The sequence below is a fragment of the Rhinoraja longicauda genome, chromosome 13 (assembly GCF_053455715.1).
Source record: "Rhinoraja longicauda isolate Sanriku21f chromosome 13, sRhiLon1.1, whole genome shotgun sequence".
Classification (NCBI taxonomy): domain Eukaryota; kingdom Metazoa; phylum Chordata; class Chondrichthyes; order Rajiformes; family Arhynchobatidae; genus Rhinoraja; species Rhinoraja longicauda.
In genome coordinates this window covers 45,935,199-45,962,947 of record NC_135965.1, presented here as the reverse complement: position 1 = coordinate 45,962,947, position 27,749 = coordinate 45,935,199, and the positions used below count along the sequence as shown (strand labels likewise).

General features: G+C 47.3%; 2 protein-coding genes across 3 annotated transcripts in view; both read left to right on the top strand.

Moving 5' to 3' along the window:
- The window catches only part of serpini1 (serpin peptidase inhibitor, clade I (neuroserpin), member 1), a 29,675-nt gene extending 16,211 nt beyond the window's left edge, over positions 1 to 13,464 (top strand). The window contains exons 6-11 of the mRNA XM_078409808.1: positions 3,265 to 3,459; positions 5,559 to 5,751; positions 7,114 to 7,211; positions 8,322 to 8,408; positions 10,263 to 10,349; positions 13,388 to 13,464. Of these exons, the coding sequence (XP_078265934.1) occupies positions 3,265 to 3,459; positions 5,559 to 5,751; positions 7,114 to 7,211; positions 8,322 to 8,408; positions 10,263 to 10,349; positions 13,388 to 13,464 (737 nt within the window). The remainder of the gene's footprint in view (positions 1 to 3,264; positions 3,460 to 5,558; positions 5,752 to 7,113; positions 7,212 to 8,321; positions 8,409 to 10,262; positions 10,350 to 13,387) is intronic.
- Positions 13,465 to 17,101: 3,637 nt separating this feature from the next.
- The window catches only part of zbbx (zinc finger, B-box domain containing), a 60,762-nt gene continuing 50,114 nt past the window's right edge, over positions 17,102 to 27,749 (top strand). For both annotated transcript variants that reach the window (XM_078410075.1, XM_078410074.1), the window contains exons 1-5: positions 17,102 to 17,179; positions 19,324 to 19,467; positions 19,853 to 19,966; positions 24,684 to 24,780; positions 27,368 to 27,416. In XM_078410075.1, the coding sequence (XP_078266201.1) occupies positions 17,124 to 17,179; positions 19,324 to 19,467; positions 19,853 to 19,966; positions 24,684 to 24,780; positions 27,368 to 27,416 (460 nt within the window). In that variant the 5' untranslated portion in view covers positions 17,102 to 17,123. The remainder of the gene's footprint in view (positions 17,180 to 19,323; positions 19,468 to 19,852; positions 19,967 to 24,683; positions 24,781 to 27,367; positions 27,417 to 27,749) is intronic.

Below are 27,749 nucleotides of genomic sequence, written 5' to 3'. Positions count from 1 at the left end.
TCAATCCAAAGCCATCTCGTGGCTTTCTCTGCGGCTTCACTCATGGATTGAATGGCCCTCTTCTTTGCCAGCCCCGTAATGCCCAATTGGTTGAGGACTTTGCAGAGTGAGCGTCCTGCAAAGCCTCTACAGCCCACCGCTATGGGTTCATAGCGTGTCTTCCAGCCTCCCTCCCGGCACATCCCCACCTGCTCCTGGTACTTTGCGCGTTTCCTCTCATTTGCTTCTACCATACGCTCGTCCCAGGGCACCGTCAGCTCCAGAATGATCAGCTGTTGTGTCACTTCAGCGGTGATGATCATGACTGCCCAGAGTGATGTTGCTGTGATGTTGCTGCGGAAATATCAGCTGTTTATAGCATTACAATAAACGGAGAAGTCAGGGTGGCACGGTGGCGCGGCGGTAAAGTTGCTGCCTTGCAGCGCTAGAGACTCGGGTTCGATCCTGACTCTGGGTGCTGTCTGTGCGGAGTTTGCACGTTCTTCTGTGAGGGTTTTCTTCGGGAGATCTGGCTTCCTCCCACACTCCGTAGACGTACATGTTTGTAGGTTAATTTGCTTCTGTAAATTGCCCCTACTGTGTCGGATAGAACTAGTGGATGGGTGATTGTTGGCCGGCATGGACTCGGTGGGCTGAAGGGCCTGTTTTCGTGCTGTATCTTTAACCCAAACTAAACTAAGATGGTTGGTTTTCTATCTGGGATTAGGTATAATTTAGCTATGTTGTCGTTTTTATTCTAAGCATTTGTGTTCTTATTTCTACACGATCAATATTGTTTTTTTGCTGTGTCAGCTAGTTATGTAATTCAACTTAAAATTCAATTTACTCATTCGTTCTAAAGCGCGTTAGCCCAGCCGAAAAAAAATAATTCAGAAAGTGAAATTTAAAAGTGAAATTTTAAGGACCCAATGCATCTGTGTATTTCCCACAGACAGAATTGGTGAGCTGTTTATCCAGTGTTATCTTATGGCAATAAGAACAGTTATTTATTTCCCACACAATGTCAGAGACATTGCCAAGCATTCACACACAGCCAACCTCATCTACTGTATCCGCAGTTCCAGGTGTGGACTCCTGTATATCGGCGAGACCAAGCGCTGGCTCGGCGATCGTTTCGCTGAACACCTCCGCTCAGTCCGCCTCAACCTACCTGATCTCCCGGTTATTCAACACTTTAACTCCCCCACTCCCATTCCCACTGACCTTTCTGTCCTGGGCCTCCTCCATTGTCAGAGTGAGGCCCAACGCAAATTGGAGGAACAGCACCTCATATTTCGCTCCTCTAATTTCAAGTAACCCTTGCTTTCCCTCGCCCTCCGTCCCTCCCCCCATCATAATTCTCCGACTAGTTTCACTGTCCTCCTGATTAAATATTGCTGATTGTGTGTCTCGTTGTCACCTTACCCTTACCATTCTACATTTCCTTGGTCATTTGCCCCCTTTGATATTTTGTTTTCACACCTTACCCTTCCATATCTCTGTCTCCCTCTCCCCTGAATCTCAGTCTGAAGAAGGGTCTCGACCCAAAATGTTACCCATTCCTTCTCTCCAGTGAACTCTGCTGCCTGACCCGCTGAGTTACTCCAGCATTTTGGAGTCTATCCTTTGATCTCATCCACCTGTACATGATCCATATCCCGCTGTTCCTTGGACTTCCATCTGCCGATCTAAAAGCCTCTTAAATACCACTATCGTATCTGCCTCCACCACCAACCATGGCAATGCATTCCAGGCACCCACCACCCTCTGTGTAAAACAACTTTCCCCGCACATTTCCATTAAAGTTTCCCCTTTCCTTACAGCCATGCCTTCTAACGTTGGACATTTCCACCCTGGGAGAAAAAGCTTCAGCCTTGTGGGCAAGCAAACTATCAAATAGGTCCACCGGTAGGGTTGCCAACTGTCCCGTATTAGCCTGGGATGGTGTATATTGGGCTAAATTGGCTTGTTCCATACGGGACCGCCCTTGTCTCGTATTAGGCCCGGGAGGCGCTGTAGGCCCGGACAGTGTAGGCCCGGACAGTGTAGGCCCGGACAGTGTAGGCCAGGACAATGTAGGCCAGGACAATGTAAGCCCGGACAGTGTAGGCCTGGATACTGTAGGCCCGGGGGACAGTGTAGGCCCGGAGGCCCGGGCACCGCCTAACGGAGGTTACGTAGCAACCCGCCTCCCGGGCCGGGCGGCCGCCATTGGTGCAGCGGGAGCACGTGGCCGCTGGCTCGGTGAAGTCACGTGGGGCGCGGGGTGGTGACGTCACTTTTTGTCCCTTATTTGGGAGTGAGAAAGTTGGCAACCCTCTCCACCGGTCAGATGTGGACCTCTTAACCTGGACAAGGTGTTGTTCCTTAGCTGCTTCCCCCAGTTTGGATAAATATCCAGAAAGAAAGATGTTTAGTTTAGAGATACCAAGATACAAAGAAAAACTTCAGAAAGAGCAGGAAATGAATCTTTAGAATTTAGAGATACAGCGCAGAAACAGGCCCTTCAGCCCACTGAGTCCACGCCGACCAGCGATCCCCGCACACGAACACTGCCCGACACACACTAGGGACAATTTACAATTATACCAAAGCCAATTAACCTACAAACCTGTACGTCTTTGGAGTGTGGGAGGAAACCAGAGCACCCAGAGAAAACCTAAGCAGGTCACGGGAAGAACGTACAAACTCTGTACAGACAGCACCCGTAGTCAGGATCGAATCCTCGTCTCTGGCGCTGTAAGGCAGCAACTCCACCGCTACGCCATAGCATCACATGCGATATGTGATGGGGGGGGGGGGGCGTACAGAGGGAACTGAGGACAATGGGTTTGATAGAGTCATAGAGTGATACAGTGTGGAAACAGGCCCTTCGGCCCAACTCGCCCACACCGGCCAACAACGTTCCAGCTACACCAGTCCCACTTGCCTGTGCTTAGTCCATTATCCCTCCAAACCTGTCCTATCCATGTACCTGTCCAACTGTTTCTTAAATGATGGGATAGTCCCTACCTCAATTACCTCCTCTGGCAGCTTGTTCTATACACCCACCACCCTTTGTGTGAAGGTTACCCCTCGGATTCCTATTAAATCTATTCCCCCTTCACCTTGAACCTTGAGCCTATGTGCTCTGGTCCTCGATTCCCCTAATCTGGGCAAAAGACTCTGTGCATCGACCTGATCTTCCTTGTGATTAGTGGCTGCACCTTTTCCATGTCGTTATAAATTGCAATTATGATCTTAGCTTATTTTCGCACAAAATATCTAATCGTCTTTTCCTTTCAGGCAAAGTCAAAAACTTGGTCTCAAGTCATTCTTTCAGCCCACTGACAAAACTAGTTTTGGTTAACGCCATTTACTTCAAGGGGACATGGAAACATGCATTTAATTCACAGAACACAAGACGGATGGAGTTTTACAAGGAGGACGGTTCTGTTGTGGAAGTTCCAATGATGCACCAACAGGCGATGTGTAGATTTGGTAAATATTAACAAGAAAATAAATATTTTATTGCAATTATTATCTCGTACAAAATAAATATCTCACGGAGCGTACGTTTTTTGAGCTAGTTATACAGCGTGGAAACTGGCCGTTCGGTCCAACTTGCCCACGCCGACCAACATGCATCATCTGAAGAAGGGTCTCAACCTGAAACGTCACCCATTCCTTCTCTCCAGAGATGCTGCCTGTCCCTGCTGAGTTATCCCAACATTTTGTGTCTATGCATCATCTACACTAGGTTGAAAACGTTTTACATTCTGCTGTACATGCTCCTATTATAGATATTAAAAAATATACTTGAGTCTGACATTAACAGCTTCCTGGATGAACATTTTGCCACTCTTTAAGTCTTCATCTTCTTAAGTCTGAATCTTCATTCACTTCACAAACAAGAAACTTATTGCAAAGGTCTATGAGCATTACTCATTACTTTTGGATTTCTGGTTAAGGGCGGTCACGGTGGCGCAGCGGTAGAGTTGCCGCCTTACAGCGAATGCAGCGCCGGAGACCTGGGTTCAAACCTGACCACGGATGCTGTCTGTACGGAGTTTGTACGTTCTCCCCATGACCTGCGTGGGTTTTCTCCGAGATCTTCGCTTTCCTCACACACTCCAAAGACGTACAATGTTGGGGGAGTCCAGAACAAGGGGCCACAGTTTAAGAATAAGGGGTAGGCCAATTAGAACTGAGATGAGGAAAAAAAAATTCAGTCAGAGTTGTGAATCTGTGGAATTCTCTGCCTCAGAAGGCAGTGGAGGCCAATTCTCTGAATGCATTCAAGAGAGAGCTAGATAGAGCTCTTAAGGATAGCGGAGTCAGGGGGTATGGGGAGAAGGCAGGAACCGGGGTACTCATTGAGAATGATCAGCCATGATCACATTGAATAATGGTGGTGCTGGCTCGAAGGGCTGAATGGCCTCCTCCTGCACCTATTGTCTATTGTACAGGTTTGCAGGTTAATTGGCTTGGGTAAATGGTAAATGTAAAAATTGTCCCTAGTGGGTGTAGGGTAGTGTTAATGTGTGGGGATCGCTGGTCGGCGCGGACCCGGTGGGCCGAAGGACCTGTTTCCACGCTGTATCTCTAAACCATCTTCAAAAAGATAAAAATGCATTGGTATCTAACCTAGTTCACTGTCACATGCTCCCTCATTCTTCAAAGCCTAATTTATATTTTCACTCCTCAGGGAAATGCTTGGTCCATTCTTTATTTTAAATATTCCGGTCCTATCATTAGTCATGCCAGAACTACATTTATTAACATTTGGATGATCCTACACCCTGCCTGGGTTCAATTATTATTTTTTGGAGCTGAAAGGTGCAGAACAACAAAGCTTTGAGTCATCTGTCTAAGGTCATAAGTGATAGGAGTAGAATCAGGCCATTCAGCCCATCAAGTCTATGTACCTCATTACTTTCAGATTTCTGGTTAATGGAAGGATTTTGAATGAAAGGACACAGAGTGCAGGAGTATCTCAGCGGGTCAGGCAGCATCTCTGGAGAACATGGATAGGTGACGTTTTGGATCAGGACCCTTCTTCAGAATTCGAGTGTTTTATGTTCGTATCATGATTCCGGCTTGGCTTTTGACGTCAGGTTAGAAATACAGAAACGTAGAAAATAGGTGCAGGAGTAGGCCATTCGGCCCTTCGAGCCAGCACCGCCATTCACCGTGATCATGGCTGATCGTCCAGAATCAGTACCCTGTTCCTGCTTTAGAACAAAATAGCCCTATGAGCTATATCTAACTCTCTCTTGAAAACATTCAGTGAATTGGCCTCCACTGCCTTCTGTGGCAGAGAATTCCACAGATTCACAACTCTCTGGGTGAAATTTCTTTTCCTCATCTCAATCCTAAACTGCCTACTCCTTATTCTTAAACTGTGACCCCTGCTTCTGGACTCCCCCAACATCAGGAACATTTTTCCTGCATCTAGCCTGTCCAAGCCCTTAAGAAGTTTATATGTTTCTATAAGATGCCCATTTTATATGTTTCTATAAGAACTGGCAGATCAGGTTACGGCAGGATTCTTGTCTCTCTCGATTATATTAAGCGTTTCATGCTTTATCCATTTGCAGGCTATTTTACGGCAGGTGAGATGAGATATCAGGTCTTGGAACTGCCTTACAGCGGAGATGAAGTCAGTATAATCCTGGCACTTCCAGATGAAGGAGCCGATCTCGTGGAATTGGAAAGACTTCTTACACCACAACTCATAGACAAGTGGGATTCCACAATGGAGGAGGACCAGGTTGAGATTGGTCTTCCGAGGTTGTTCATCATTCTATGCTTCTTTTGTTCTAGTCACAGTGGCTTTTGGTTGTTAATTCAAACGGTGGAGATCCCTCAGTTTCATTGAAAACAGTGTAGATATTAAAAATAAATTAAAGTATGCAGTGGTGGTGTGGCTGGTAGAGCCTCTGCCTCACAGTGCCAGAGACCCGGGTTCAATCCTGGCCTCCGGTGCTGTCTTTGCAGAGTTTGCACGTTCTCCCTGTAATCACGAGGATTTCCTCTGGGCGCACCAGGTTCATCCCACATCCCAAAGACGTGCAGTTTTGTAGTTTCGTTGGCCTCTGTAAACTGCCCCTAGTGTGTAGGGAGTGAATGGGAGAGTGGGATAACATAGAACTAAACTCATTTTGATTTGATATTAGTTTAATTGAGTTTAGTTCAGAGATACAGCATGGAAACAGGCCCTTCAGCCCACTGAGTCCGCACCGACCATTCACACTAGTTGTATGCTATCCCCATCATACTCACTACGGAATATTTACAGAAGCCAATTAACCTACAAACCTGCACATCTTTGGGATGCGGGAGGAAACCGGAGCACCCGGAGAAAACCCACGCTGGTCACGGGGAGAACGTACAAACTCCGTACAGACAGCACCTGTAGTGGGGATCGAACCCGGGTCTCTGGCGCTGTGAGGCAGCAACTCTACCGCTGCGCCACCGTGCCGCACGATGATTTGATGAATCTACAAGGTCACGGCCTACGTTTTTGAGCGTGAGCGGAAAAATATTCAACACTGATGGACCTTCACCAGTGCTCAGTTGTTCAAGGGCTGTCATAAGGGCAGTCACGATGGTGCAGCGGTAGAGTTGCTGCCTTACAGCGAATGCAGCACCGGAGACACGGGTTCGATCCTAACTACGGGTGCTGTCTGGATGTATGTATGTTTGTATGTTCTCCCCGTGATCTACGTGGGTTTTCTCCGAGATCTTTGGTTTCCTCCCACACTCCAAAGACGACCAGGGTTGTAGGTTAATTGGCTTGGTAAATGTAAAAATTGTCCCTAGTGGGTGTAGGATAGTGTTAGTGTGCGGACCGGGTGGGCCAAAGGGCCTGTTTCCCCGGTGTATCTCGAAGCTAAACACAAGAACATACGAAATAGAAGCAGGGGAGGCCATTTGAGTCCGTGTGCATGCTCTCCTATTCATTGGAACCAAGGCTGATCTTTTTACCCTTTGCCGCTGTCTAGCCCGAACCCCATCTTCCTTGTTTTCCATTTTAAAATATATATGAATAAAAAGCGTTGATTTCTGATTTGAATAAACTCGGCAATATTGTGGACGTTTGACTTAAGACTAAGGCGTTTATAGTCTACTTTCCCGTTGTGACATTTACAGATTTACAATCCAACAGAAGCTAGATTTGAAAGAGCCATTTGAAGTGCTCAATATCACAGAAATATTTGAAAGTGGAGCTGATCTATCTGGGATCACTGGTATGTATTTTGTGGCTGCTTCTTCATTCCTTGCTTAAAAATTCATCAGCACTGGCCTCTGGGTTTAATATGTACTAGACAAAGTGGACCCGTTGGGCCCAAACCTCTCCTGCATTGGTGCAGCACCCTGTTCTCCCCCCCTCCTCTCTCTCCTCAACCCCCCCTCCCCTCTCCCTTCTCCCCATTCCCCCCTTCCCCCCTTCCCCCCTCCCTCCTCCCCTCCCCCTCCCCCTCCCCTCCTTTTAAACTTTAAAATGTGAATAACTTTAAAAATATAACACCGATTTCAATAAAACTACTTGCATTATCACTAAAGTGACAATGGTGAGCAAGGTGGGCCTAAAATTGTCGCGCTATCTTGTACCGTTTTGGCTGAAGTTCAGTCACAAACAAGATAACAAACGAGAGTTTTAGTATATAGATATCAGTCCAGTGGGGATGGGAATTTTTTGGTGCAATCTATAAATAAAAATCGACAATCAGAAAAATATACACAATATGGAGTGGCACAGTGGTGCAGCGGTGGAGTTGCTGTCTTACAGCGTCAGAGACACGGGTTCGATCCTAACTACGGGAGCTGTGTGTACAGTAATTGTAAGTTCTCCCTGTGACCACGTGGGTTTTCCCCAGGAGCTCCGGTTTCCTCCCACATTCCAAAGACGTGCAGGCTTATAGGTTAATTGGATTCTGTAACTTGCTCCTTATCGGTTAATTGGATTCTGTAACTTGCTCCTTATAGGTTATTTGGATTCTGTAACTTGTGTAGGATAGAACTAGTGTAGGGGTGATCGTTGGTCGGGGCGGACTCGGTGGGCCGAAGGGCCTGTTTCCACACCGTATCTCTAAAGCTAAACAAAGTAATTGTCATTTCAAACACTGAAATGGCTCATATTTTGTAAAGTGCAATCAAATTTTATAATTGAGCACAAAACGATGTTTCGGGTTGGGGGGGTCTGAAGAAGGGACCCAAACCGAAATGTCGTTATGTCTACTACCTCCACAGATGCTGCCTGACCCGTTGAGTTCCTCCAGCACTTCGTGTTTTGCTCAGGATTCCAGCACCTGCAGTTTCTTATGCCGCTGACGTTTTACAATTGATTATTTCCGCAGAGTCAGCTGAGCTGTACATTTCTCAAGTGGTTCATCGAGCGTTTATTGAAGTAAATGAAGAAGGAAGTGAGGCAGCGGCTTCAACAGGTAATTGGTGTTGTCCACTTCACGCTGCCTCAGCAAGGCCAGTAGCATAATCAAGGGCCAGTCTCGCCCCGGCCACTCCCTCTTCCCCACCCCCCCCCCCCCCCCCTCTCCCATCAGGCAAGAGGTACAGAAGTGTGAACATGCACACCGCCAGATTCAGGGACAGTTTCTTCCCAACTGCTATCAGGCAACAGGGTGGTGGGTGTATGGAACGAGCTGCCAGAGGAGGTAGTTGAGGCTGGGACTATCCCAACATTTAAGAAACAGTTGGACAGGTACATGGAGAAGACAGGTTTGGAGGGATATGGGCCAAATGCAGGCAGGTGGGACTAGTGTAGCTGGGACATGTTGGCCAGTGTGGGCCTGTTTCCACGCTCTGTGACTATGACTTTATGACTCGAACTGAATCGTCCTCTCACCAGCTAGAAAGCGGTCCTGACCTCCCATCTACCCCATTGGTGTCCTTCAAACTCTTTCATTGGCCTTTACTGGCATTTATTTTGCACTGAACATTATATCATTTATCCTGTATCTGTAGACAGCTGGATTGTAATCATGTAGTCTTTCCGCTGACTGGTTAGCACTCAACAAAAAAGCCTTTAACTAACTAACTAACTGACTGACTGACTGACCAACTAACCAACCAACTGACTAGCTAGCTAGCTAGCTGACTAACCGACTAACCGACTAACTGACTAACCAACTAACCAACTAACTAACCAACTTCACAGAAGCATGTCTTCACAATAAATGTGAGATTCAATACATGTGCTTCAGTGGGATCTGAAGAAGGGTCAGGACCTGAAAATGTGTCGTCTTTTCGCTAACTGGACAGCACGCAACAAAAAAACATTGGTACAAGTGACAATAATAAACTAAACTAAACTGAACACATCAGTTTCACTTTCAATGCGCCTTTTTGTAGTCAGGCAGGTTGGTAAATACTTTATTTCTTCTTGTTTGCCTTCCATCACAGTGAGGAATGTGGAGAATCCGCTGTGGTGGATGTTTATGTTAACTTTTATATAGTTGTGTGTCTTGTTGCTTTTTGTTTTGGTATGGCTGTATGGTAATACGAATATTACTGTACCTTAATTGGTACATGTGACAATAAAAGACCTTTGAAACCTTTGAATACAGCTATTGAGTCTGAAGCCCTCAGTCTGAAGAAGGGTCTCGACCTGAAACGTCACCCATTCCTTCTCTCCGCACATGTTGTCTGACCCACTGAGTCACTCCAGCTTTTTGTGTCTGTCTTCGGTTTAAACCAGCATCTGCAGTTCCTTCCACACATCACATCCACTGAGGTTTGGGTCGCCTACGTCAGGTGTATTTAAGTTAATTTAACGTTTTTTTTTGTTTGAATTCCAAAACGAAAGCAAAATGTAAGGCAGAGATAGACGGATACCTGATTAGCACGGGTGCCAGGGGTTATGGGGAGAAGGCAGGAGAATGGGGTTAGGAGGGAGAGATAGATCAGCCACGATTGAGTGGTGGAGTAGACTTGATGGGCCGAATGGCCTAATTCTGCTCCTATCACTTATGGTTTTATGACCTTATGAAGGGGGGGGGGGGGGGACTAGTTTTAGAATCCTCTGCCCAGGGGATAATCCTGGGTTTGTTTGTTTGTTTGTTTGTTTGTTCCTGTGAAGGCGCTGTGCACACGGCAGCCAGCCAACAGTCGCTTGTCTTTTTCTTTTTTTCCACTTTTAATTAAATTTTAATTTCAAGTTTCCGTGTACCTTGTTGAGTGTTGTGACTGTCGGCAGACCAGGGGATGAATGAAGTTCTATCATATCGTATCGTTACAATATCTCTCAAGTAGATATTTTGCTATTAAACCTTTCCTTGTAGGTTTGGCGGCAGCGATCATGAGCCTTCCTCGTCATCGATTTATGGCAAATCATCCTTTCATGTTTCTGATACGGAGCAAGTTAACAGGTAGTGTCCATCTTGTTTGATTTGTTTATTCACATCATTTGTCGGATTGCCCTTAAGAGTTCCATTTTGTTTTAGTGAACAAGGGTCCCGACCTGAAACGTCACCACTCCATGTTCTCCACAGATGCTGCCTGACCCTCGAAGTTACTCCAGCACTTTGTGTCCTTTTTAAAATGTTTAGTTTAGTTTAGATTGGAGATTAGATTAGGCCCTGAATCCGCTGCTGACCAGCGATCATCCCTGTATTCTAGCGCTGTTCTACACACCCAGAGACAATTGACAGTTTTTCCCAAAGCCGATTAACCTACAAACCTGCACGTCTTTGGAGTGTGGGAAGAAACCGGAGCACCCGGAGAAAACCCACGCAGGTCACAGGGAGAAGGTACAAACTCCGTATAGACAGCCCCCTTAGGCAGGATCGAACCTGGGTTTTTGATGCTGTAAGGCAGCAACTCTACCGCTGCGCCACCGTACTGCCAGAAGTGCGATTTGTTTTCTGTCTTACCTTAACATTGTAAGTTACAACAGTCATGACCAGTTTTTATTTTGACTTGGAGATAAAGAATTCATCAGTATATAAAATTATAAGGTAGACAGTCAGAATCTTTTTCACAAGTTCACAAGTTATAGGAGTAGAATTCGGCCGATCGACTCTCCTCTGCCATTCAATCATGGCTGACTGTGATTTTTCTCAGGAAGGAAAACATGGTGGTACCCGCATATGTAAATATGCAAAAACAATTTCACTGTGCAGTTGCATGTGTCAAATAAAGCACCGTTGAACCATTGAAAATTCAAATATGAGAGGGCATAAGTTTGAGGTGAGGGAGGCAAAGTTTAAAGAAAGATAGGCACAAAAATCTGGGGTAACTCAACGGGACAGGCAGCATCTCTGGAAAGAAGGAATGGGTGGCATTTTGAGTCGAGTCCCTTCTTCAGACCTTGTCTCTGACCAAAGTTTAAAGGTGATGTAAATTGGCCTCTGTTAATTCCCCCCAGTGTGTTGGGAGTGGATGTGAAAGTGGGATAACATTAGGGTTGCCAACTGTCCCGTTTTAGCCGGGACATCCCGTATTTTGGGCTAAATTGTTTTGTCCCATACGGGACCGCCCTTGTCCTGTATTAGGCCTGGGGGGCATTGTAGGCCCGGACACTGTAGGCCCGGACACTGTAGGCCCGGACACTGTAGGCCCGGACACTGTAGGCCCGGACACTGTAGGCCCGGACACTGTAGGCCCGGACACTGTAGGCCCGGACACTGTAGGCCCGGACACTGTAGGCCCGGACACTGTAGGCCCGGACACTGTAGGCCCGGACACTGTAGGCCCGGACACTGTAGGCCCGGACACTGTAGGCCCGGACACTGTAGGCCCGGACACTGTAGGCCCGGACACTGTAGGCCCGGACACTGTAGGCCCGGACACTGTAGGCCCGGACACTGTAGGCCCGGACACTGTAGGCCCGGACACTGTAGGCCCGGACACTGTAGGCCCGGACACTGTAGGCCCGGACACTGTAGGCCCGGACACTGTAGGCCCGGACACTGTAGGCCCGGACACTGTAGGCCCGGACACTGTAGGCCCGGACACTGTAGGCCCGGACACTGTAGGCCCGGACACTGTAGGCCCGGACACTGTAGGCCCGGACACTGTAGGCCCGGACACTGTAGGCCCGGACACTGTAGGCCCGGACACTGTAGGCCCGGACACTGTAGGCCCGGACACTGTAGGCCCGGTCACTGTAGGCCCGGACACTGTAGGCTAACGGAGTGTGTTCAGGGAGCGGGGCGGAATGTGTTCGCCTAATGAAGGTTGCGTAGCAACCTGCCTCCCGGCATGGGCGGACACCATTGGTGGAGCGGGAGCACGTGGCCGCTGGCTGGGTGAGGTGACGTGGGGCACGGGCAGTGACGTCACCTTTTGTCCCTTATTTGGGAGTGAGGAAGTTGGCAACCCTAGATAACATGGAACCAGTGTGAACGGGTGATCCAGAGTTGGTGTGGACTCAGTGGGCTTCTGCTGCTTCTCTAAAAAATAAAATAAAAAGACTCCAGAAATGCTGTCGTGTAGGAAGTTCCAGGATTTGAATCCAGCGAGAGTGAAGGAACAGTGATTTATTTTCAAGTCCGAATGGTGTCTACCTAGGAGGGGAACCTGCCAGATGGTGGTGTTCCTCATTTTCTGGTTACACCTTGTGCTACAGACAACTTCTTAAGTTCTAGGAGCAGAAATTGGCCATTTGGCCCATCAACCCATTGCATCCACGCTGACCATTGATCACCCGTTCACTCTAGTTCTGTGTTATCTCATCCACTCCCTACACACTAGAGAGCAATTTACAGAGTTCGATAAACCTACAAACCCTGCATGTCTTTCGGATGTGGGAGGAAACCGGAGCACCCGGAGGAAACCCACGCAGTCCCACGGAGATCGTGCAGATTCCACACCAACAGCACCCGAGGTCAGGGTCAAACCTGGGTCTCTGGAGCTGTGAGGCAGCAACTCTATCATCTGTGCCGCCCCGTTATTAAGGAGTATATGTTCGTATAGGATAGGTGCAGAATTAGGTCATTCGGCCCAATTAAATCTACTCCGTTATCAATCATGGCTGCTCTACTTTTCCCTCTCTACCCCATTCTCCTGCCTTCTCCCCATAACCCCTGACACCTGTACTAATCACAAATCTGACAATCTCTGCTTTAAAAATATCCATTGACTTGGGCTCCACCGCCTTCTGTGGCAAAGAATTCCACAGATTTACCACCCTCTGACTAAAGAAGTTCCTCCTTTCTGAAGGCACGTCCTTTTATTCTGAGGCTGTGGCCTCTGGTCTTAGACGCTCCCACTAGTGGAAACATCCTCTCCACATGCAACGGCTCTGATCACGGCTTTGAGAGGTGTTATCAGAGCTGCAAAGCTGAGTGGCTGCAATGCATTTTGTAGACGACACACACCAAAACCCACAAGAACACTGGTGCCAATGTAACTCGGTAGAACTTCGATTTTACTGATCTAATTTTATATATTTTTGCTTTTTCAGCTGCAGTGTTATTTGTGGGAAGACTAATGGAACCTGAGAAGATGATTTCTTTTGGGAGAGATAAGGAAGCACTGTGAAATAAAATGACATATTGCAAAGTAAACTGAATTTATTTTGTTGTACGTGTTTTATGGTCAATTGTAGATTGGGAAAAAAAAATCATGTGGAGTCTGGGGTTTACTTTCAGAACAAACTTGGGCATCTTGGGTAGGGTTGCCAACTGTCCCGTATTAGCCGGGACATCCCGTACATTGGGTTTGTTCCGAATGATTTTTAGATTTAGATTTGGAGATACAGCGCGGAAACAGGCCCTTCGGCCCACCGGGTCCGCGCCGCACATTAACACTATCCTACACACACTAGGGACAATTTTTTTTACATTTGCCCAGCCAATTAACCTACATACCTGTACGTCTTTGGAGTGTGGGAGGAAACCGAAGATCTCGGAGAAAACCCACGCAGGTCACGCGGAGAACGTACAAACTCCGTACAGATGGCGCCTGTAGTCAGGATCGAACCTGAGTCTCCGGCGCTGCATTTGCTGTAAGGCAGCAACTCTACCGCTGCGCCACCGTGCCGTGGAACCGCCCTTGTCCCATATTAGGCCCGGACGATGCTGTAGGCCCTGACACTGTAGGCCCTGACACTGTAGGCCCTGACACTGTAGGCCCTGACACTGTAGGCCCTGACACTGTAGGCCCTGACACTGTAGGCCCTGACACTGTAGGCCCTGACTCTGTAGGCCCGGACACTGTAGGCCCGGAGGCCGCTGTAGGCCCGAACATTATAGGCCCAGAGGCCCGGACGCCACCTAACGGAAGTTGCGTAGCAACCCGTCTCCCGGCCCGGGCGGCTGCCATTAGTGGAGCGGGAGCACGTGGCCGCTGGCTGGGTGAGGTCACGTGGGGTGCGGGGCGGTGACGTCACCTTTTGTCCCTTATTTGGGAGTGAGAATGTTGGCAACCCCTAATCTTGGGAGACACAGGTCATTTCGCCATACAGCTTGTAAACAGACCCTTCAGCCCAACTTGCCCATGCTGACCAACATGTCCCATCTACACTAGCCCCACCTGCCTGCGTTTGACCCATATCCATCTAAACCTGTCCTATCCATGTACATGTCTAAATGTTTCTTAAATGCTGTGATAGTTCTTGCCTCAACTACCTCCTCTGGCAACTCACCGCCCTTGGTGTAAAAAATTACCCCTCAGGTTCCTATTAAATCTTTTCCCCCTCACCTTAAACCTTCGTCCTCTGGTCCTCGATTCCCCTAGTTTTGGCAAGAGACTGTGTGTTTACCTGATTTAGTTTAGTTTAGAGATACAGCCCGGAAACAGGCCCTTTCGGCCCACAGGGTCCGCGCCGACCAGCGATCCCCGCACATTAACACTATCCTACACACACTGGGGACAATTTTGACGTTTATCAAGCCAATTAACCTACAAACCTATACGTCTTTGGAGTGTGGGAGGAAACCGAAGGTCTCGGAGAAAACCCATGGAAAACGTACAGACAGCGCCCGTAGTCGGGATCGAACCCGGGTCTCTGGTGTTGCATTCGCTTTAAGGCAGCAACTCTACCGCTGCGCCACCGTGACCGCACCATCTATTCCTCTCATGAGTCATAGAGCACGGAAACAGGCCTTTTGGCCCAACTCGCCCATTCTGGCCAAGATGCCCAATCAATGCTAGTCCCATTGGCCCGCCTTTGGCCCATATCCCTCTAAACCTTTCCTAACCATGTAACTGACTAAGTGTCTTTTAAATGTTGTTATGGTACTGATAGGGGTGGCAACTTCCTCACTCCCAAATGCGGGACAAGGTAAAGTCACCGCCCTGCGCCCCACGTGACCTCACCCAGCCAGCAGCCACGTGCTCCCGCTCTACCAATGGCGGCCACCCGGGCCGGGAAGCGGGTTGCTATGCAACCTCCGTTAGGCGACGCCCAGGCCTTCGGACCTACACTGTCCGGGCCTACAGTGCCCGGGCCTAATACTGGACAAGGGCGGTCCCGTACAGGAGAAACCAAATTAGCCCAAAATACAGGATGTCCTGGCTAATACGGGACAGTTGGCAACCCTAGTCCCGATCCCAAATGTATTTTATCCATATTCTGCAGAGATGCTGCCTGACCTGCAAGTATCATTTTTTGTCAACCAGCATTTGCAGTTGTTTCTGCATGCCCTCAAACCCACTGAATTACTCCAGCACTTTGTGTCTTTTTTTGCAAACCAGCATCTGCAGTTGTCCTTTCTACATGTTTTCTGACCTGCTGAGTTACTCTACCACTTTGTATCTTTATTTGCAAACCAGCGTCTGCTTTTGTAGTCTCTATATGTTACCGAACCCATTGAGTTACACCAGCACTTTGTGTCTCTATTTGCAAATCAGCATCTGCAGTTGTCCTCTCTATATGCTGCCTTACCCGCTGTTACTCCAGCATTTTGTGGTTCTCTTCGGTATAAACCAGTATCTGTACTTCCTTTCTACACATGCTTAGGTGACCTGCTGAGTTACTCCAGCACTTTGTGCCTTTTTTATGCAAACCAACATCTGCAATTGTCCTTTCTACACATGCGACCTAGCCTGCTGATTTACTCCCGCACTTTGTGCCTTTTTTATGCAAACCAACATCTGCAGTTGTTGTTTCTACATGTTATCTAACTTATTGAGTTACTCCAGCACTTTGTGTCTTTTTTTTGCAAAAACATAATCTGCAGTTGTCCTTTCTACACATGCTACCTGAATTGTTGAGTTCCTCCAGCACTTTGTCTTTTTTGTGCCAACCACCATCTGCAGTTGTCCTTTCTACACATGCTACCTAATCTATTGAGTTACTCCAGCACTTTGTGTCTATCTTCGATATAAATCAGTATCTGTACTTCCTTTCTACACGTGCCAGGTGACCAGCTGAGTTACTCCAGCACTTTGTGTCTTTTTTTTGCAAACCAGTATCTGCAGTTGACATTTCAACACATGCTACCTAATCTACTGAGTTACTCCAGCACTTTGTGTCTTTTTTTTCCAAACCAACATCTACCTGAACTGTCCAGTTACTCCAGCACTTTGTGCCTTTTTTTTGCAAAACAGAATCTGCAGTTGTCCTCTCTGCACGTGCTGCCTGACCCACTGAGTTACTCCAGCACTTTGTGCCTTTTTTTTGCAAAACAGAATCCGCAGTTGTCCTCTCTGCATGTGCTGCCTGACCCACTGAGTCACTCCAGCACTTTGTGTCTTTTTTGAAAACCTACATCTACCTGAACTGCAGAGTTACTCCAGCACTTTGTGTCTTTTTTTTGTTGCAAATCCAGTTACTCCAGCACTTTGTGCCTTTTTATTGCCAACCAACACCTGCAGTTGTCCTGCCTGCCCCCCTGAGTTACTCCAGCACTTTGTGCGTGTTGTTGGGGCCCGGCCGTGGGAGGACCGGTGGGGGCGGGGCGAGGAGGACCGGTGGGGGCGGGGCGAGGAGGACCGGTGGGGGCGGGGCGGGGCGAGGAGGGCCGATGGGGGCGGAGCGGTGAGGGGCGGGGCGGACCGGTGGGGGCGGGGCTGGGAGGACCGGTGGGGGCGGGGCGGGGCTGGGAGGACCGGTGGGGGCGGGGCTCGGAGAACCGGTGGGGGCGGGGCTGGGAGGACCGGTGGGGGCGGGGCGGGGCTGGGAGGACCGGTGGGGGCGGGGCTCGGAGGACCGGTGGGGGCGGGGCGGCGCGGGGCGAGAGACGCTGCCCGGCTCCATGGCAACGGGGACGCGGACGGACGCGGAGCTGGAGGAGAGAGAGAGAGAGAGAAGGTGAGGGAGGACACACGGAGAGATGCAGGCGCCCGGAGAGGAAAAGAGGGGAGGAAGAAAGAAAGGGAAGGTAGAGAGGGAGAGGGAGGGAGAGGGGGAGAGAGGGGGAGGGAATGGGGGGAGAGAGGGAAATGGAGAGGGGGGAAGGGAAGGAGAGGGGGAGGGAGGGGAGAGAGGAGATAGGAAGGAGGGAGCAGGTGAGGGGGGCTGCATGGGGAAGGGAGGGGATAGAAAGAATGAAAGAAAGAAAGAAAGAGTGGAGGAGAGGGGGAGGGAGGAGAGAGGGAGGGGGAGGGGGGAGAGGGAGGGAGGGAGGGGGAGAGGGAGGGTGGGAGGAGGAGAGGGAGGGAGGGAGGGGGAGAGGGAGGGAGGGAGGGGGAGAGGGAGGGTGGGAGGAGGAGGGAGAGGGAGGGAGGGAGGGGGAGAGGGAGGGAGGGGGAGAGGGAGGGAGGGAGGGGGAGAGGGAGGGTGGGAGGGGGAGAGGGAGGGAGGGGGAGAGGGAGGGAGGGAGGGGGAGAGGGAGGGTGGGAGGAGGAGGGAGAGGGAGGGAGGGAGGGGGAGAGGGAGGGAGGGAGGGGGAGAGGGAGGGAGGGAGGGGGAGAGGGAGGGTGGGAGGAGGAGGGAGAGGGAGGGAGGGGAAGAGAGGGAGAGAGGGAGAGGGGCAGAGGGAGGGAGAAGAGAGGAGCAGCCCAGGGCAGGTGAGCCACACGTCTGGATGCAGGCCCTGTGAGGGGAAGGGAGGGGAGAAAAGAAAGAAAGAGAGGGGGAGTGGAGGGGAAGGATCAAAGAAAGGAAAGGCAAAGACAGAGGGATGAACAAAAGAAAGGAAGAGAGGGGGAGGGAAAGTAGGGGGAGGTATCTCCAGGACTTTGTTTCTTTTTTGCAGCATCTGCAGTTCCTTGTTTCAGCTGCCATTTCCTCTCCTGCTTTGCCTCACATTTCCATGTGAGTGAGCTGCCAGCCAGCCAGCCAGCCAGCCAGCCAGCCAGCTGGTTTACTGTGACCCTTCCTGTAATGTCACCTCTCCCATTGCAGGCCCGTGTTTGAGATGCAAATGTGGCAAGCCTGCATTCTGCAGATGTAACAGTGTTCTGGAGTAACCTTAATACAAAGACTCTGCAAGAAGCTTGGCGAAGGACCACTGAAAAATATAAAAATATTACCCCCGCAGGCAATCAATGATATTCAACTTACATTCTAAATCTTCGATGCCACAGCAATTTCCAAGCAACAGCATTTTATAATTATAGTACATTAGTTTAGACAATAGACAATGGACAATAGGTGCAGGAGGAGGCCATTCGGCCCTTCAAGCCAGCACCACCATTCAATGTGATCATGGCTGATCATTCTCAATCAGTACCCCGTTCCTGCCTTCTACCCATACCCCCTGACTCCGCTATCCTTGAGAGCTCTATCTAGCTCTCTCTTGAATGCATTCAGAGTATTGGCCTCCACTGCCTTCTGAGGCAGTGAATTCCACAGATTTACAACTCTCTGACTGAAAAAGTTTTTCCTCAGCTCCGTTCTAAATGGCCTACCCCTTATTCTTAAACTGTGGCCCCTGGTTCTGGACTCCCCCAACATTGGGAACATGTTTCCTGCCTCTAACGTGTCCAACCGCTTAATAATCTTATATGTTTCGATAAGATCCCCTCTCATCCTTCTAAATTCCAGTGTATACAAGCCTAGCCGCTCCAGTCTTTCATCATACGACAGTCCCGCCATTCCGGGAATTAACCTAGTAAACCTGCGCTGCATGCCCTCAGTAGCAAGAAATGCAGCATGGAAACAGTCCCCACAGCCTCACAGAGTCCGTGTCGACCAGCGATCCCCGCACACGAGCACTATCCTACACACGAGGGACAATTTCCAATTTTTACTGAAGCCAATTAACCTGCAAACCTGCACGTCTTTGGGATGTGGGAGGAAACCGGAGCATCCGGTGAAAAACCCACGCAGGTCACAGGGAGAACGTACAAGCTCTGTATGGACGCACCCATAGTCAGGATCGAACCCGGGTCTCTGGCACTGTAAGGCAGCAACTCTACCGCTAAGCCACCATGCTCTGCCATCATGCTTATAATGTTATACATTGTGTTTTTTTTAGATAATAATGCAGTCTTTTGTTTTTTCTTTTGTAGATATCTTTCACAGCATTGTGCTATTGGATGTAACAACTGTTATTCTTTGACTTCGAAATATTTCATTTGCTACATCATGAATCCCAATAATTTCATTGTGGTACCGGCCAACAAAGCTCTCACTTCTGTTAAGTTAAAAGCAAGGTAAGTTAACTTTAATTTAACTGATGCAAAGTTCACAAGAATTCAGAAAGCCTTTGCAAAAATCAATGACTGGCTGGTTCTTTAGTCATAAGCTAAATTGATCCCTGTCCACTAGCGCCATCTTAAACACACTGGGGACAAGTTACCCACAAACCTGTACGTCTTAGGAGTGTGGGAGGAAACCGGAGCACCTGGTGGAAAACCCACGCAGGTCACGGGGAGAAGGTGCAAACCCATGTACGGACAGCACCCGTAGTCAGGATCGAACCCGGGTCTCTGGCGCTGTGAGGCAGTAACTCTACCGCAGCGACACCATGTCGCCCAGAAAGTCACTTGACATTTCAATGACATTTTTAACAATAAATTCCAATTGTTTTCTCTCCAGGAATCTTCGAGAACTACGATTAGAAACAGCTCAGCTGGAACTGGACAGTGATGTGATGGACAAAAGGTTGCAGCAACTTCGACAAACCATGAGTCAGGAAAAGGAGGAAAGGGAGTAAGTTTCCACGGCTTCAGATCTGTGAACTCGGCCTTGGTTTTCACTACCACAGCGGCTTGTATCTGTGCAGCAGATTCTGCTGTCATAAGGAGCTCCAAAAGTGTTTTCAAATGAGCATGAGCAAAGCAGAGATAGACACAAAGTGCTGGAGTAACTCAGCGGGTCAGGCATCATCTCTGGAGAACATAGATGAGAGGTGACGTTTCAGGTCGGGACACTTCAGTAGGGAGAGTGGGGGCAAAAGCCAGTATAAACTAGCGGGGATATAAAGCAGCACCTTTTTATGACATTAGTTAGGCAGATTTCGACATGAAGCCACGTTTAGTATAGTTTAGGACAGGACTGCAGTTTATGGTTTCCACCAAAGATAGACACAAAATGCTGGAGTAACTCAGCGGGTCAGACAACATCTCAGCATCTCTGGATGGAAGGAATGGGTGACGTTTCAGGTCTGAAAAAGGGTCTCGACCCGAAACGTCACCCGAAACGTCACCTCGACCCTTCTCTCCAGAGATACTGCCTGTCCCGCTGAGTTACTCCAGCATATTGTGTCTATCGTTAGTTTAGTTTAGAGATACAGCTCGGAAACAACCCCTTCAGCCCAAGAAGTACATTAGCAGCATCCTATAAATCTGGGTGCAAATTACTATTTTTTACCAAAGCCAATTAACAAAGTCAATTGCAACAAATCTGAAATCATCATCATTGGTCCAAAAACGCTCACCAAATCCACCCAAAACTTCATCCTCAACATTGATGGTCTCCCAGTATCCACCTCACCTCACATCCGGAATCTTGGAATCATCTTTGATCAAACCCTCTCCTTCGACAAACACATCAAACACATCACAAAGACAGCCTTCTTCCACCTCAAAAACATTGCCCATCTCCGTCCATCCCTCTCCTCCACAGCTGCAGAAACCCTCATCCACGCCTTCATCACCTCCCGTCTGGACTACTGCAACAGCCTCCTCTATGGCGCACCCTCAAAAATCATCAGTAAACTTCAATACATTCAAAACTCCGCTGCCCGTCTACTCACCCACACCCCGATCCGTGACCATATCACCCCCGTCCTTTATAAACTCCACTGGCTCCCCATCCCCCAGAGAATCCAGTACAAAATCCTCCTCATAACCTACAAAGCCCTCCATAACCTGGCCCCATCCTACCTGACCGACCTCCTCCACAGGCACACTCCCACCTGCACCCTCCGCTCTGCTGCTGCCAATCTCCTATCCCCCCACATCCGGACCAAACTCAGATCCTGGGGGGACAGGGCTTTCTCCATCGCTGCTCCCACCCTATGGAACTCACTACCCCAAACCGTTAGAGACTCCTCCACACTCACCACATTCAAAACATCGCTGAAGTCTCACCTGTTCAGTACTGCCTTCAACCACTGAAGGTCACCTCACCTTCTGTCTCCTTTCTCTGTTCGTTTATTTATTTACTTATTTATCTATTTATTCATTTCCCTATGCTCTCTAAATCTCTGTAAAGCGTCTTTTTTTTATAAAGTCGAACTCCCAAAATTTTCAAATTAGAAATTCAGAAATTCTTGACGAATGTTGGAACAAACATCCTAATACAGAAAAATTAATATCTTATATATATAATATTTTATTAGACAGTGACATGCCTTCTACGGATTTATATAGACAAAAATGGGAAAAAGAATTAAATCAAGTAATAACGAAAGATACTTGGGAAGAAAGTTTGCAACATATAGATCAGTGTTCACTAAACGCCAGACATTCTCTAATACAATTTAAAGTATTACATAGGTTACATTATTCAAAAACAAAACTACATAAAATTTTCCAACATATTTCACCTAAATGTGATAAATGTCAACATTTAGAAGCTACATTATCTCATATGTTTGCAAACTGTATAAAAATTAAAAAATTTTGGGTAAATATTTTTAGTATAATATCTAAAATAACCAGCACACAATTGGACCCAGATCCAAAATTAATTATACTCGGAATATTAGAATTAGAATTAAATAAAACATTCAGAACAACACAAAAAAACTTTATTGATTATAGTTTAATAACAGGAAAAAAATTAATTCTAAAATTTTGGAAAGGCCCTACGGCCCCCACAATTAAAATGTGGATTATAGAAATGACGGAGACCTTAAACGTGGAAAGAATCAGATTTTCCCTGTTGGACAAACAGGAATTATTCATTGAAACATGGTCTCCTTTTATTGATTACTTAAAGGGTCAGAATAGTTCAGCACAGGAACCTGACTAGCACTCGGACTAAAGAATGAATGAAATGCTATACTTTGGAATGTACGAATATATCTCGAATGAAGTTTTTGTTATTTTAATAAATTTTTCCATTCTTCTTTAACTAATTTTTTCCTTATTTTTATTTTTTTTTTTTGTTTTTAGTTATTTTTTCTTTTAAATTGGTTTTTGTTTTTAGTTTTCTTCTCTCTCTTTTCTTTCTTCACTTCATCTACTTCGTTAGCTTTATTTAGTTTATATAAAATAAATTAAAAAAAAGGGGTAAAAGGTATATAATAATAATTGACAATATTATCAATTCAAAAATGTATGACTGTAAAGATGTAAACAGGTTATGTACCTATCCCCAATAAAATTTTATTTATAAAAAAAAAAAAAAAAAAATGTAAAGCGTCTTTGAGTATATGAAAAGCGCTATATAAATAAAATACATTATTATTATTATTATTATAAACCTGCACGTCTTTGGAATATGGGAAACCGGAGCACCTGGAGATAATCCAAGCGGTCACGGGGAGAACGTACAAACTCCGTGCAGACAGCACCCATAGTCAGGATCGAACCCGGGTCTTCGGCGCTGTAAGGCAGCAACTCTACCGCTGTGCCACTGGGCGGTCATATCTAAATATTGAGGCAGGTGACCAAAAGCTTGATGATTAGGCATAGTGAGTTGGAAAGTTTAGGGCTAGTAAGCTGAAGGTGTGGCTTCTAATGGTGACGCAGCGGTAGAGTTGCTGCCTTACAGCGCCAGAGACCCGGGTTTGATCCTGACTATGGGTGCTGTCTGCACGGAGTTTGTATGTTCTCCCCTTGTTCTCCGAGATCTTTGGTTTCCTCCCACACTCCAAAGACATACACGTATGTAGGTTAATTGGCTTGGTATAATTGCAAATTGAATGAATGAATGAATGAATAAGTTTATTGGCCAAGTATGTGCAGATACAAGGAATGTGCCTTGGTGCTCCGCTCACAAATGACAACACAAACATACAGTTAACAATTAAGAATAAAGCATAACCACATCAAAACAAGAAGGATACAACATTACGGTCTAAACATGTGGGTGAAAATAAACCAGAGCGAAAAAGAGACTACAGGCTTTGGTTATTGAGTAGGACTATCACTCGTGGAAAAAAGCTGTTTTTGTCCCTAATGTGTGTAGGATAGCGTTAATATGCAGGGATCGCTGGACGGCACGGACTCGGTGGGCCGAATGACCTGTTTCCGCGCTGTATCTCTAAACTAAACTAAGAACGGAAACAAGAGTCACCCAAGAGCCCATTATTGGAGGATGCTTCAAAACATCCCAAAATACCTTGATTCAGGAGTTGGGAACATGATGTGTAAAGTTGCAATATATATAGGGGGCAGCACAGTGGCGCAGCGGTAGAGTTTCTGCCTCACAGCGCCAGAGACCCGGGTTCGATCCTGACTACGGGTGCTGTCTGTACGGAGTTTGTACGTTCTCCCCGTGACCTGCGTGGGGTTTCTCCGGGTGCTCCGGTTCTTCAGATGGAAGAAGTTTCCCGACCCAAAACGTCACCCATCCTTTTTTCTCCAGAGATGCTGCCTGACCCGCTGAGTTACTCCAGCATTTTTGTCTATCTTTGGTATAAACCAGCATCTGCAGTTCTTTGTTTCTAGATATGTAAACATAGAACTCTGTAAACACCATAATTATCAGCTGAAAAGAAGTTCAGTAAAACAAAAAAACAAGCAATTAATAGTGCAAGGACAAAATCAATGTCCCCAAGTCTATGTAGTTTGGAGCTTAGTTGGAGGTTGTAGTGTTTAATAGCCTGATTGTTGTTGGGAAGAAACTGCTCCTGAACCTGGACGTAACTTTGCTTTGGCTTAATCTCATCTTGTAGAAATGATCAATTACTTCACTGTCGACACAAGGAACTTGCAGATGCTGGAATCTTCAGCAAAGCATAAAGCACTGGAGGACCTCAGCGGGTCAGGCAGCATCTGTGGAGAGAATAGGCAGGTGATGTTTTGGGATGGGACCCTTCCTCAGACTGATTTGGTCTGTGTGGTGTTTCATGATTCACTGCACACTCGGAACACTTGACAGTAAGCTAAATTAAACATGATTTCTTAATGTGTAGGAAGGAACTGCAGATGTTGGTTTAAACCAAAGATAGACACGAAATGCTGGAGTAAGTCAGCGGGACAGGCAGCATCTCTGGAGAGAGGAAATGGGTGATGTTTCTGGATCGAGACCCTTCTTGAGACTGAAGGGGGTGTCGACCCGAAACGTCACCGATTCCTTCTCTCCAGAGATGCTGCCTGTCCCGCTGAGTTACTCCAGCATTTCGTGTCTATCATGATTTCTTAATGGTCTGCATATCAAAATAGAGAGTGGGCTTTGAAACAATACAGCTGTTGATGGACTACGTTTGCTCTATTTTGCGTTTTTAATTTGTCTTCACGTTTGGTTCTGGCAGACGAGCAGGGCCTTATCATTGGAGATCGGGGCAGGCAGGGAACCTGACAAATCATGCGCAGAATGTCCTGAAGAGTAAAGACAACTTTAATCGAAAGGTAAGGAGAGACTTCAAAATCAATGGTGTAATGGCAACTTTCTGACTTTTCCAATGATTTATTTTCCAATTGCCATTACTACACAGGGAATAGGAATGATCTTATGCAGACCCAACAGAACAGACCTTCCAGTTGTTATTTCCAGTTTAATTGGTTGTTTATTGAAGTAGTTGTGCAAACAAGGAGATGAACATACCAGGCTTTACTTATTTTGCTTACAAGTCATAGCTGGCTGCTCGGTCCCTGGTCTGGTCCCAGGTCTCAGGTCTGTCCAGTCGTTGGTCTGTCCAGGTCTGGTCTGTCCAGGTCTGGTCTGTCCTCTCTCCAGTCTGGTGAAAACTGTATTCTCTCCCTCCCTGTATCTGGCCACTCCCTTTCCCATATGCCCATATTTTTATGTATAACGGTGAGCAGCTTTAAATACCTGGGAGTCCAGATCAAAGAGGATCTGACATGGACAACACACATTGCCGCACTGGTGGGTAAGGCAAAGCAGCGCCTTTGCCACCTTAGACAGCTGAGGAAATTCAGAGTGTCTCTGAGGATCCTTCAGTGCTTCTACTCTGGGGCTGTAGAGAGCATCCTGTCCGGCAACATCACAGTCTGGTTTGGACACAGCTCTGCCCAGGACAGGAAGGCCCCTGCAGAGAGTAGTGCGTTCGGCAGAACGCACCATGGGAACTACACTCGCCCCCCTGCAGGACCTATACATCAGGAAGTGCAGATCCAGAGCAAGCAAGATTATGAGGGACCCCTGCCACCCCAGAAACGGACTGTTCCAGCTGCTACGGTCAGGCAAACGCCTCCGCTGTTACGCTGTGAAAACGGAGAGGATGAGATGGAGTTTCTTCCCACAGGCCATCAGGGCTGTTAACTATTATAACTCCAGGGACTAAATTTTCTTTTCTGTATTAATTTTAATTTATATGCTGTAATTGTAACTTTTGTTTGTGCACAATCCGCAGGCATTGCCACTTTCATTTCACTGCACATCGTGTATGTGTATGTGACAAATAAACTTGACTTGACTTGATATATATACACCACCCTGTGCATCTAATGACCTCCCAAAATAATACGGCAAGATATATCTAGACAAAATAATATAATATGCCAACAGTAGCTAGCCTAAACATAAATGGCTCCTACAAAACGGGAAACAAGATTATTATAAAATAATCCTTGTCAATTGGAGTTATGGACACCCCTCCTGCGATCATTCTGAAGAAGAGTCCCGATCCAAAAGGTCCATTCACTCCACAGATGTTGAGTTCATTGAAACATAGAAAATAGGTGCAGGAGGAAGCCATTTGGCCCATCGAGCCAGCACTGCCATTCATTGTGATCATGGCTGACCATCCACAATCAGTAACCCGTGCCTGGCTTCTCCCCACATCCCTTGATTCCCCTAGCCCCCAGAGCTCTATCTAACTCTCTTTTAAATTCATCCAGTGAATTGGCCTCCACTGCCTTCTGTGGCAGAGAATTCCACAAATTCACAACTCTCTGGGTGAATTTTTTTTTCTCATCTCAGTTTTAAATGGCATTCCCTTTATTCTTAGACTGTGGCCCCTGGTTCTGGGCTCCCCCAACATTGGGAACATTTTTCCTGCATCTAGCTTGTCCAGTCCTTTTATAATTTTATACATTGGTATAAGATCCCCTCTCATCCTTGTAAATCCCAGTGAATACTAGCCAAGTCTTTCCAATCTTTCCTCATATGGCAGTCCCGCCAGCCCAAGGATTAACCTCGTGAACCTACGTCCCACTGCCTCAATAGCAAGGATGTCCTTCCTCAAATTGGGAGACCAAAACTGCACACAATACTCCAGATGTGGTCTCACCAGCTCCCTGTCCAACTGCAGGAGGACCTCTTTACTCCTATACTCAAATCCTCTCGCTATGAAGGCCAACATGCCATTAACTTTCTTTACTGCCTGCTCTACCTGCATGTTTACTCTGCATCTTTACTCTGTTTACTGCAAGTTCCTCCAGCACTTTGTGTCTTGCTCCACATTCCAACGTCTGCAGTTCCTTGCGCCTCTTCAGTAGTGTCTTTGCTTGAGTGTGTGATGCCTGGTGCAGTATTTATGGGGGTGAGACTGGGGTAACGCCTCCAGTGTCTTTAGGAGGCTCCTCCGGGACACAAAGATGGTCAGGCGAGGAGAGGAGAGTGGAGGAGAGGAGAGGAGAGGGACGTCGGTACTCGGGCCGATCCAGTCGAAGGCGAAGGAAGAAGGCCCTGCAGGAGCCTGGGGTTCACCTGGATCGGGAGCCGCTCCAGTAGACTTACCGCGTGGGCGGACCGGGCTTTGGACTTTGGAAACGGCACCAAAACGCGGTGGCGCCCACATGTGTAAACATGCAAAAAAATCTTCACTGTGCAGTTGCACATCTGACAAATAAAGCACCAGTGAACCATAATAACTCGTGAGAAATTTTAAAGATTATTAACTTTCAATCATAGAGTCATACAGTGTGGAAACAGGCCCTTCGACCTGTTCACTTTTGACTAGAAATGTGTAAATAGTTGCATTTTTGTGGTCTTCTATCATAATCCTTTAAAATGACTATTATTCTGCCACAGATAACTTCAGGAAAGACAAAAATCAAAGTACTGAAGGATCGGCCTGAGGGTATGTCTACTTTCCTTCATTCTGTGTTTTCGTAGGTTTTAAAGACATTAAATGGGTTGTTTAGGAAGGAACTGCAGATGCTGGTTTACACTGAAGATAGACACAAAATGCTGGAATAACTTAGTGGGCCAGGCAGCCTCTCTGGAGAAAAGGAATAGGTGACGTTTCGGGTCGAGACCCTTCTTCAGACTGCGAGTCAGGGAGATATGGAAGAGCTAAGGTGAGAAAATGACAGATCAAAGGGGATGCTGCTCAAGGAAATGTAGATGGTTGATTGTTAGCTGAGGGAAAGGTAACAGCAAGGCACACAGTCAGTAATATTTAATCAGGACA